This window comes from Gracilinanus agilis, chromosome 2 (assembly GCF_016433145.1).
Source record: "Gracilinanus agilis isolate LMUSP501 chromosome 2, AgileGrace, whole genome shotgun sequence".
Taxonomy (NCBI): Eukaryota; Metazoa; Chordata; class Mammalia; order Didelphimorphia; family Didelphidae; genus Gracilinanus; species Gracilinanus agilis.
In genome coordinates, this window is record NC_058131.1 from 236,733,281 (window position 1) to 236,746,309 (window position 13,029).

The following is a 13,029-nucleotide window of genomic DNA, read 5'->3' on the forward strand; positions in this document are numbered from 1 at the left end:
AAAGAAAAGAAATTTACATTTGATCCTCAAAGTACCAGGAAGCCACCTGGTAAATGGTCAGATATGCACTTTTGGAAAAATCACTTTTTTGGAAAATCATTTTGGCAGTATTCTGGGGAATGGATTAGACTTGACATAGGAAGGTCAATTAGGAGACTATTACAATGGTCTAAGTGAGAGGTAATGAATGAGCTTCTAAACTAAGGTACTGGCTGCCTAGGGAGAAGGGAAAAAAAACACACACCAACAAATAATGTGAGAGCAATATCTTCAATGTCTATGACACATAAGATTTTTATATGACATTAACCAAAATAGTTTAGTGTAGATTTCAAATTCCATAACAAATAAAGTTATAATGAAACTATTTCCAAGCACCAGATACCAATAATTTCAAACACTATTCAGCACAAATAAAATTTAACTAAAGCATTTTGACAACTATTTGAAATTTTTAATAAATGGATTTTGATCTGACGGACAGATTCACAAAAGCTCTAAAATTCATTCCCAAAGCAAAATGGAAAAAAAACAGTATCACTTACCTGTTGGAAATTTCAAAATCAAATGCTTTGTAAAACTTACTTTCATATTTATCTTTTCCCATATAAATGGTGTAAACAGATGAATCAGCTAAGAAAGAGAAAATATAAGAGGGAGAGAAATTAGATGACATTGTATATTAGGTTACAGAACTATGGCACAAGGAAAACAAATACTAAATTAAAAACTTTGGCAAAACTATACATGGTCACTTTCCTACTTGCCCTGGGTAACTAGTAGTATTATGCTGGTTTTCAGATCTTAGTAATTTTATTATCTCTTGAAAGACAAATGGGTTTGTAAAATGTACAAAGTAATAAATTCCATTCAAATAATCTTTCTAGGAGTAATATTCAGCATAACTTTCAAGTCAAATGACTGATCTTCTAATATAAACATATTTTTAAGAAGAAAAATAAATTTTAAAAAGACACTGAGAGTCAAGACCAGTACTAGCCCAGAGTACAAGTTCACCTGCAAAACATTTAGGAGAAAAATAACAGAGCAGTATTACAAGCAATTATGCTTCAGTTAAAAAAAAAAAAAAAAAGGAGGGGCAGAGAATAGGGGAAATAAGGCTGCAAATTATTAAATGAGCATTTATAGATGAAATTGAAAGGAAGAAAAGTAACAGAAGTGAAATAGAATAGTTCTATTAGTTCAATAGCAATCAGTTCCCACCACAGATAACAAGGGGCATGCCAGAATAGAATTCTACTCTCATTATCCAACATGCCACAGGAGGGCCAAGAAAGTCACTTAAGGTGAAACTAGAGTAGATGGGCCAGAAAATATACAGAAGAAATCACACACTGGAGGTAACAAAGGATTACTTGGTTTGGGGGCTGGAGGGGTACTTAAAAAACCACTAACTCCCCACTTCCTTGTTTTATACATGAAGAAATTGAGGCTCAGAAAGCTGAAGGGACCTAATCAAAATTACCCAAATAGTTAGAAAAGCTAGGACTTAAACCTAGTTCTTCAAACTCAAAGAGTTCTTTTTCCATTGAATCATGCCACCTCCCTTTCTCCAAGGGAAATATTTTTTTTAAAAAATACCAGATCATTTAACACAAAAGGATCAAATTAGGCAATACAGGCCTACTTTCTTATCTTTATAAAATTCCATTTCAAGTTAGTGAAGGAGAAAGATCTCTATCATAAACATTCATACTTATGGATCAAGACTATGAAAATGTTTTTCCAATTCTATTGTTAATTCAGGCAAAATTTTTCAAGAAGAAAGGAAAACAATTCACATCTTTACAGCTTACTTGGGATTACTGAATTTAGAAAAAGAACTCCAAAGTTGAAAGAGAGTTCAGTATCTGTCCATACCTGAAAAAAGAATTCTTTACAAAAAGCTTAACAAGTGTTCATACAATTTTAATTTGAAGACCTCCAGTGAAGAGAAACTCACTATCTCCCAAGGTAGTCATTCTCCTTTTACAGCTTCAATTATTAGAAAGTTTTTCCAATGTCAAAGCCTAAGTATGCCTTTCGGTAACTTTTATCAATTGTTCCTAATTCTTTCCCTCAAGGAAAAAGAGGAACAAACTAATAATTCTTCCTGAAGACAGCTAGGTGGTGCTGAGGAATACAGCCCTGGGTCTGGATACAGAAGACCTGAGTTTAAATCTAGCCACAGACATTTTTTAGTTGTATGACACTGGACAATTCATTTAACCTTTCTGTTTAAGTTTCCTCAACTATAAGATGGGGGCTCATAGTAGCACCTATGTCCTAGAGATATTATAAAGACTAAAATGCAATTACACTTGTAAAATTCTAAAAACCCTCCCCAACACATAATAGGCACCACAGAAATGTTTATTCCCTCCCCTCTTCAACATGACATGACAGCCTTTCAAATAATCTGAAGATAGCTATCATGATCTCTCACCACCTTCCAATTATCTCCTCTCCAGCATCCCCAGCTACTTAAATCAATCTCCATTTGACAAGAACTCAAGGTCCTTCCCTATTCTAGTTATCCTCCTTGGGACACACATACCCTAGGTGTAGAGAGCCAACTGGAGAAATAGGGTCTGGATAGGGTCTGTTATCTAGATCCCCTACGTGAACAATACAGGCTGAGGCAGTCTTTGTGTTTGGTCCTGGTCACCTGAGCCCTGAAAAGCTCTGGTACCAGCAGGTTGGTTAATCCAAAAACAACTTGACCCCTCCAAGAGGCTATTGGGAGTCATTTAGAGAAACAGAGTCTGTAATAGATATTTTTATCTGGATCCCATTACAAAATCACTGGCAAGTAAAACTGTGGGTATGATTTTTTCTGCACTGCATGTCAGGTAGCAGACAGAATGGGCCATCTAAGGTAAAAATATGAGACTCCTCTTTTGACTCATTTTTAGATCCCCACCTTTTCTCAATATTCTTATTGGAAAGCTTTGAGTCCTTAATCAGACCAGCAGCTACTGAGTTAACCATTTTTCTCCTTGATAATTAAGAAACCTGAACTCTAAAAAATATATTACTTAGATAAGGCCTAGACAGACAAAGCTAGACAAGACTTTATCTGACCAGGTACAGTCCTGTAAATCAAGGCAGAAGGTAATTAGTAAAAAATCTCTATGAAATATGTTTCTGCTCCCAGAATTAACCCCCTACTAATTGGTGGTTGGAATTTGGCCCTTGCCCTTGTACCTATCTCTCTACTTTTTAGACTTTAATGGGTTGTGTATGATTTGTAACCCCTTCACTGCTGTGACTCTTTCTTTGTTTGAAACCAGTATATAAATAAACTCTAAACTCCATAGCAGTTGGAGTAGCTATGGGCTAACCACTAGTCTGGCTGTTCTCAGTTTCTGTTTCCTGTCTTTTCAATCTGACGCCACTAAACACCACTCAGGACCCCAAAAAATATATAGAGCTGGCTCTCTATACCTAGGTATATCAATGTCCTTTCCAAAACATGGAGTCCGGAATAAAATGCAATTCTCTAGGCTATGGCAGAATATTGCAAGATTATCTCCTCCTCCTCATTCTTGGATAGTATGCCTTTCTTAATACAGCCAAAGATCACATCATCTTACCTGATTGCCATACTATATTATTTATTCATGTAAGAGAAAATTAATACTATGCCAAATATAATATTTAGAAATTGGTTTGGAAATATAATATTAGTTTTAAAAATTGTTGTGGTTGCCATTTGTAAAATAATTAACCATTAAGTCATGAGGATGATAGTAGCTTTTAAGAATTTAATTTTAATATAAATAGTCAAAAAAGAAATGAGGGAAGGAAATAAAAAATATTTCCTCCTAGCTTACCATCCTAATCTGACCAGCCAACCAGAGTGTCTTCTGCCTGAGCCAAATTGCAGAAAGACCCCACCGCCCCCCCCCAAAAAAAATCTCCAGAGAAAAAAGCTGATCTCCTCTACAGTCTCATTATTTATAGCTCTTTTTCTCCAAATCACTTCCTTTCCCTGTGTGCAGGTCTATCACATCTCAAGAGCCAAAGTCTCTGTTTGGAGCATGCCAGCCATGCTAATGTTGCTGGCTCAGATAAGCAGAAAGTCCATGACCCTGGGAAGAAGGGGTTCCCTTTACACATTCACAAATAAGCTTGCATGGAGGCACCTGGGTGGCTCAGTGGATTGAGAGCCAGGACAAGAGACAGGAGTTTCAAATCTGCCTCAGAGACTTCCTAGCTGTGTGACCCTGGGCAAGTCACTTAACCCCCATTGCCTAGCTCTTACCACTCTTCTGCCTTGGAACCAATACATAGTAGTGATTCTAATATGGAAGGTAAGGGTTTAAAAATAATAATAGTAAGCTTGCATTCTACTAAAATTCCCAGATCTTTCAGACAACCTGTTATCTAGCCATATCTTCTCATGTCTTATACCTGTATAGATGATTTCTTAAATATAGATTTAATAGTCTTAAGATTTTACATATATCCCCCATTAGATTTAATCTAATTAAATTTGGCCCAAAGCCTCAAAGGGTCTGTCAACCACATAATAGGCATTTTATCAAATACTTACTATGTGTCAGGCACTGTACTAAGTGTTGAGAATTCAAATAAAATCAAAAACTGTTCCTGTCCTCAAGGAGTTCACCTTATAATGAGGAAGACAATATGTAAATAACTACATACAAGATATACAAGGTCCCAAAAGTCTTAGTGGTCTTATTAAAGCTAAAACTGAACTGACTTTGTGACATCTTATATACAAAGTAGATGGAAAATAATCTCTTATGGGAAAACTAGGGCAAATGAGAAAGGCTTCCTGTAGAAAGCGGAATTTGAGCTGAATCTTGGAAGGAAATCAGGGAAGAAGTAGAGGTGAGGACAAAGAGTATTTCAGACATGGAGATAGCTACTACAAAGGAATGGAGACAGGAAATAGAGTGTAGTACGGAAGGAATAGCAAGGAGACCAGTATAGCTGGACCACAGGGTTCACAAAGAATAGTAACAAGAAACTGTAGGAAAGGGCCAGATTATGAACTTTAAAGGCCAAAAAGAGGCACTTATATTTGAATTTTATCCCTGGAGGCAACAGGGAGACAGCAAAGTTTGCTTGGGTGAACTAAGGGGATAACATGGTCATTCTTACAATTTAGAAAAGCCACTGGCAGCCGAATAGAGGAGGCATTGAAATGAGGAGAGAAGGCAGGAAGATCAATTAAAAGGTTCAAACAACTGTCTAGGCAAGAGGCAGTGAGAGTCACTATATCAGCAGATAGAAGGAAATATTCAGGGATGCTGTGAAGGCAGAAATAAATTTTAGCAATGGACTGGATAAGTTAAGGATGACACTTAGTTCACACACCCTCTGAAATCTGAAATCCCCAAATCTAGGTTTTCCTTTACACTATCTGCAGTTCTTAGGTGAAATGGTCATTTTCCTTCAAGATACCCATCACTTCTAGTCCAGCAAACAGCACCACTCTGAGGACAGAATTCAAAAAAGAAAAATAGAATGTCCCCTGGTAGGTTCCTCTAACTTTTGAAGGAACAAGTCAGGAAATTAATAGCTACTCTGTTTTTGATAGAAAATAAGAACTCCATCAGATATCTGGATAATTAGACTCTTATCATGACTAAATCCTGCTTCTCTGCAAGGTTTGTACATCACTTTCCCAAACTCATTTATTTTCTCCTTCTGTCCCTTTACTGTTGATAATATCTACCTGTCTCTGCCTCTAAGCATGTTCACTCAAATGGTCAGTATTTTGCTGATTTTCTCATATAAATATCACTTCTAAATATATGCTATCCTACTCTTACCCTTTTTTTTTTGCCTTCCCTGATTCTTTTGGACACACTATATCCTTTCAAGCACATTCAAGGCTGGGTCTCATCCTAACAAGTCTGAGTGATACCTTCCTGAGATCAAATTTACCCACAAATGTCAGGCTCTCTAGTAACTATACTTTGTTCATAGATGACCAAAACTGTAGGTTTTATTGCTGACTTTTTTCCTGGTTGCTCTATCCAGTGAAATTCCAGGTGTGTCAAATGCAATTCACATGTATGCATAGTCTTTTTCATTGGATTTGTAACACTCTAGATCAGTGATGGGCAAACTACGGCCCACAGGCCAGACTGGGGTCCCCTGAAATGTTCTTTCTGGCTGCATGACATTATTCCTAATCTGACGAATACAATGAGTAGGATACAATACAATGAAACTTCGAAAGAGTTGCCTTAGAAACAGACTGACAGATGAGCATTTCCTTTCCTTTGACCCCCTCTTTAAAAAGTTTGCCCACCACTGCTCTAGATGCATATATTTTTATCAGCCCTATTAGGTACAGTTTATCCCTGGCTAGTACTCTATTCTTCTCCCATTCTTAGATACCACTTTACCTAGCTGTTCCCATTCCAAATCTACTTTTCTCCATCTAATGACTTCCAAGCATTTTTACTGGCTGTCTTCCTTATCTCCATCTCCTCACTTCCTTAACTTCCTTTAAGTCTTAGATAAAATCCTACTTGCCAAAAGCTTTTCCCAGTTTCCCTTAATGCTAGAGCCTTCCTCTCAGATTATCTCTAATTCACCATGTAGGTATCTTGTTTGTACATTGCAAGTTTGTCCTCTCCGTTTGGTTGTGAGTTCTTTGGGGCAAGAGCTGTTTTAATCTTTCTCTGGATCCCAGAGTGCTTAGTACACAGATCTTGGCACAAAGCAGACATTTAATAAATGCTTATTAACTAGATACTTCTGAATCCCTTGACTTCCAAGTAACAGAAGTAATGAAAATAGTACCTGTAGTATCATCTACATATACATGAACTGTCAGGAATAGGTAGTAAATTATCCTTTGGAGAAGATTTGAAAGATTCTCTGCCTTAGATGCAACTCTCAGCAAGATAAAATAATTCTCTATTACTATTAAGAGGTTGACAAATACCTCCCTCAGGACTTCTCAAATAGGCAGACTTCCACCACCACTATTGCTCTTTTCTTCCTCTAAAACTGCCTGGATGTCTCTCACTTCACAGAATCCATGGATCTACTTCATCATTCCTTGGAGAACAAGAAGTTACTTCTTCCTCAGAGTATCCAGTTTCTTCCTCTTCCTATAGAGGCATAAATGTGTTTCTCAGCCACTGGTGTTCAGTGGTCCCTCTTTCCTTCTCTATGTAACCATCTTCCACTCCCTGACTCTTCTGCCATATGTCAGGATTCACTCTACTATTCAGATCAATTTTCTTCTTGGTTTTCAGACTGAAATCTTTCTGGTTTGTTTGTTTGTTTTTTTTTTTAAAGGAACAGAGGGCAGCTGGGTGGCTCAGTGTTTTGAGCCAGACCTAGAGAGACAGGAGATCCTGGGTTCAAATGTGACTGTTTCCTGATCAGACACTTCCTAGCTGTGTGACCCTGGGCAAGTCACTTAACCCCCCCTGCCTAGCCCTTCCTACTCTTTTGCCTTAGAACCAATACACAGTATTGGTTCTAAGACAGAAGGTAAGGATTTAAAAAAAAAAAAAAAAAAAAGGAACACTTTTACTTGTCCCTGATAACCTGGAGGATGGAAAAATATTCTTTGAAAACCATTCCCATTCTCTTCTCCAAGTGAAACAAGCCTCCACTTGAAGTATAGGTAGTAGCCATCTTGCTGTGACAGAAACTGCACATTTAATTCTTCATATTCTCTATTTTAATGGAATTGAATAATTAGAATAATGAAATAAAATCATTCTTCTTGGCAAGATAGCCTATTGGTGATTACAACTCCAGGGCTGTTACTCCCCTGGCCCATTTTTTTTGGTAGAGAGGGAGGAGATCATTAACACCTTTATCAACTCTCCTCAATACCACTTGACCAACGCTTCCACATCCCTAACAGTTCTTTAAAAATCAACCAACATTCCTTTTCCTTCTCTCACTATCCTCTTATTGTTTAGTTGTGTTCATTCATATATGACTCTTCATGATACCTTTTGAGATTTTCTTGGCAAAGACACTGAAGTGGTTTGATAATTCCTTCAGCTCATTTTACAGATGAGGAAACTGAGGCAAATAGAATTAAGTGACTTGCCAAGTGTCATACAGCTAATAAGTGTCTGAGGCCACATTTGAACTCAGATATTCCTAACCCCAGGCCCAGAACTATATCCACTGAATCACCTAGTTGCCCCACAACATTCTTACTTTCCTTCTATTTTCTCCTTCAGCACAATTCCTTTTTCTGAGCTATTTCACCTTCTTCTGGTTATCCTTGTTCTCCACCTTAAATCCAAATTCTTCTTCCTAAATCCTTCAGCTCTATTAGCCTGAAGCCTTCTTTTAACTCTAGCACTTCTCTTCAACTTTTCAAATCCTCTTCTATCTTCCTCATGACTTTCACAATCCCATCTCCTTACTGAATCAAGCTCTCTTGCACCTGTCATTTTCACTGCACTTGCACACCACAACCAAACTAATTTGGGTCTTTATCACATATTATTGCCTGCAGTATTACAACAGCTTCCTAAACCTCATCCAAATTCTTCCCTCTCCAATCCATCCTCTTTCACAGAAGCCAAACTAATATTCCTAAAACAGATGTGTCAGGTCATTTCTCTGCTCAAGAAAATTCAAGTGCTCTCTATGCTTCCAGGATGAAATACAAACTCTTCTATTTGACATTTAAATCATTTCAGAATCTGACTCTGGTCTATGACTATACACCTTCAAGCACTCTACATTACTTTGTTTAATAATCCTGAGAATCAATAACAATCAGGGAATAAAAAATGAAACAAAAAATGAGACCACTGTAAGTGAGAACATCTTAAGCAATTTAAATACAAAGATTTCCCCATATGACAGCATATGGGGAAATCTATATTTAAATATACATATATCATATGATAAAGTACTCTAAATACTCCCATCAGTAGATGATATTGTGCTGATTGCACTGAGCTCTGTAAGGAATAAAATTTAGGTATTTATAGGTATATATTAAAATATGTGGCCGCCAGGAATCAACAATTAGGTTGATTCCGTAATTAAATCAATAATTATTAATATGAAAAATGATAAAGGCTTGTATAAATATATAAATTAGTATTTTAATTAAAGCCATGTTTATAGATAAAGTTATCAGACCACGCGCTTGTAAGCATTCAAAACTGCCGCCTCCATTACTGTCTCCTGTCTGCTAGCCAAGACCCTACCAGCAAAAGAGAGACCACTCCCTCCTAACCCAGGAGATTTAAGCTCTTCCTGCCTCGACGTAGACCTCCCCATGCCCCAAAGACCCGGAAACGGAAACAGCTGGATCACGGGAAATGTAGTTTTGATACATTTCCCATGTCCATAGAAATATATACACTTCTAGATGGCTTTTTTCCAAATTTCACTTTTACAGCTCCAAAACGCAATAGTTTCCTCAGTGAGATGTGTGGCTGCTGCTTTTAAAACCAAGTGCTAATGAGTACCTCCTTATTGTTTTGAATCAGGTAAACTTTCTGAGATGACCTATTCTAGCCTCTTATGGACTAAAGAAAATATTTTCAATTGTGCACAGAATCCCACAGAAAGCAATTTTAGAAACACAAGTATAAGTACTAAAAGAGAGGGAGAATATTGTAAATTGAATAACGGTAGCTAAAGCTGGATAAAATTTCATCCTATTTGCTTGTTATTAAATATAGAAATCCATTTTTAAAAATAAGGTTCTTTAAAAGGCCTTACCCTAAGAAACTTTTGTTTGTTTAAACCAAGTTGTCAAAGGCTAAATATCCACGAGTCTGACAAAAATAGAACATTATAGCTGATCCAGTGAAAGACAACAAATTTTAACTATGGAAAGGAGACAACAAATGAAAGATTACCCAAGTATAGACTCTGGGTGTCCACTGACAAAATACAAATGAAGGAAAAATTAATTTTTTTCATATATAGCATCATTTCAAACAAATAACAATATTTGAGAAATCCAGGAATCACAAATGATAAAAGTAAACCACAGTTATACCTACCTAAACAACAGGTTTTACAAAACCTGGTTATCTTGTAGGAATACTGAATGAATCTTATGTTCTAGGTGACACTGAGATGAACTTCAAATTGCTAAATACTGGACCTCCAAATGATCCCATTAAATATCTTGTTAGTACATAATTATTTTCATGTTGTCTCCTCCTATTAAGTTGTAAGCTCCTTGTGGGCAGAGGCTGTTTTTTGGTGCTTTTTGTATCCCAGACTATTTAGCATGTAGTAGGCACTCAATAAATATTTGGCTGACTTTAGGTATATATCTTATATAATGCTAACTGATAAAATGATAGACTTTGATGGTCATAAAAGGCCTTTAGAGACCAAGTTTAATTGCTTTATTTGAAAAATGAAAAAACTTAGGTGAAATGAAAGACTTAAGATCAGAATTCAATCTTCACACACCCAGTAAAATGGCCATTCAAGTATACGTTCATTCAACAATCATTTAAGGACCCACAGAGGATAGAATTAATAATACCCTGCCCTGGTCCTAAAAAGAGCTTGAAGAAACAATGTGGTGTAAGGGAAAGAATACTGGACTTGAATCAGACCTGAGTTTGAATCATACTTCCCACAGATATTAGCAGTGTCACCATGGGCAACCAAGTCATTAGAATTTAAGTTCCTTGAGGATTAGGACCATTTTTCTTTTATTCTCATCATCTAGCAGCATGCCTAAAAAAGAACAAGTGGTTAATGCTTATTGACTGCTCATTTTAAGTTTCAGTTTCTGTCTATAAAATGGAGATAATCCTCTTAATAATCTCAGAATTGCTGTGAAAAGTTAATTGTCTAGCATTTTTGCAAAATTTCAAGGCCCTAAACCAAGGGTCAGCAACCTTTTTGGCCGTGAGAGCCATAAATGCCACGTTTTTTAAAATGTAATTTCGTGAGAACCATACAGTGCTCACAGTGCGCGCTCCTGTAACAGTACCTGAAAAAAAATTGACATTATGGTTCCTGCAGAAAGAGCCATATGTTGCCAACCCCTGCCCTAAACAAATATCAGCTATTATTATGGCAGTCTAGCAATTTTTATCCAAATATATGGACACAAGCTACTCCAACATAAGTAATTGTTTACATTTTTACTACCCAAGTCTATAAATAATAACTCAAATATACATAAGAGTTCTTTTCTTCCAAACAAACTGTGAGCTCTTTTATCCCCATTTTTTCAAGACAGAAAACAGACCAGATGTTGTAACTTGCCCACAATCAAACAGCTAGTGTCAATGACTAGGTGCAAGTTCAGTGCCCTTTCTTCTATATTATGATGCCTTCCATTCTATAACAAACTATATAGGTTTCACATAAATCTATACAGATACAGATATCATCACACACAAACATACCAGCCTGAGGGTGGGCAGAGACAGCTTGGAAATGAGGAAGATCTAAGCTCAAGTTTAACACCTTTTGAAAAATACTGATTGTGTGACAACAGGCAGATCACATAACTTTTAGTGCTCTGGGTAACCCTGTAAAATCGTAAGTTGCCAAGGAGGTACCAACAGGTATTGGTAGAGGGAGTTTCCTTACCGAGAATTCTGATTTAGGATTGGGTGCACAAACTCTAATCCAGGGACCTTTTAATTATATATTCAATTCTAAAAGGTATCTTTGTCTGGGTCCACAGTAAAATAAAACTACAAATTGGAAGTCATGTTAATTAAGCACTTACAACAAGGCAGGTATTTTACTAAATACTGTAGACACAAAACCCAAAAAGCCCATTTGTGTCAAGGAGCTCAAAGTTTAAGGAGGGAGACAATTTACAAATAACTATGTACAATGGTTATACATACAGGAGAAAATGAAAATAATCAGAGGGAAAGCACTAAAATAAAGTGATCAGACCAGATATCTAAATCCCTTCCAGTTTGAAGATTTATCACTCTTCCATTAACAACAGGTCCAATTCCAAAGCAAATATCACAGGAAGAAAGGTAATTAGAGGCTACTAATAAAACAAAACAATATCAAAGCTCAAAAGCACTAATCAATCCTACCACCACAACTACCAATAATTGTTACAAGATGAAATTTTATCATATTTATTAATAAAGTCTCACCTCTAGTAAAGAATCAGAAATAGAGAAAACATTAAGGATTTAAGAAATAGTATTTTTTTCTCCCTCAATCACCAATAAGGCAGAATGTCATAGATTTAAAAAAAAAAAAACCCAGCAATTTTCAATATCTGGAACACTACTTTATACAGTATTGTGACTGTATTTTAGCTTCACAGGATCATTGGTTTATAGATTTAGACCTGAAAACTCCTTAGAAGACCATCTAGTTATAAATTTAGACCCAGAAGGATCATTAGACGGCCCTCTAATCACTTAAAATCGGAAGGAAACTCAGAGGTAATCTGAGTCCAATTCCTTTATTTTATTGCTAAGAAAAATTGGTCAGGATAATAAAAGCAACAAGAGGTAATTAAGTGACAAAGCTCTTTATTCTATAGAGTGTTCTAAATCATAGGTGTCAAATATTAAGCCATGTCACCACTCCAGAAGAAAGTCCAATCATATCAAAATGTAATTGGGGAAATAGTTAACAAAATATGCAACATTATAAAGATAATGGTACTATATGATTTTCTAAGTCACTATGCAGCCTGCAAAGATCATTTTCTTTTTTTTTTTTTAATTTTTTTTAAACCCTTTACTTCTGTGTATTGACTTATAGGTGGAAGAGTGGTAAGGGTGGGCAATGGGGGTCAAGTGACTTGCCCAGGGTCACACAGCTGGGAAGTGTCTGAGGCCGGATTTGAACCTAGGACCTCCTGTCTCTAGGCCTGACTCTCACTCCACTGAGCTACCCAGCTGCCCCCTCATTTTCTTTTTAAATGTTTTATTGCATTTTAATTTTGTTAAATATTTCCCAATTATGTTTTCAAATTCACTTATTTTTAAAATTTTTGAGTTCCAAATTTTCCTTCCCTCCAGCTTCTCCCCCACTCACTAAGAAGGCAAGCAATATGATATCAGTTATAAAAATGAAGTC

At 36.4% G+C, this 13,029-nt stretch overlaps 1 protein-coding gene across 1 annotated transcript in view; it reads right to left on the bottom strand.

Annotated features, from left to right (window-relative positions):
* The window catches only part of CCDC25 (coiled-coil domain containing 25), a 41,705-nt gene that overhangs the window by 27,702 nt on the left and 974 nt on the right, over window positions 1-13,029 (bottom strand). The window contains exon 2 of the mRNA XM_044663773.1: window positions 586-633. Coding sequence (XP_044519708.1) covers window positions 586-633 — 48 coding nt within the window. The remainder of the gene's footprint in view (window positions 1-585; window positions 634-13,029) is intronic.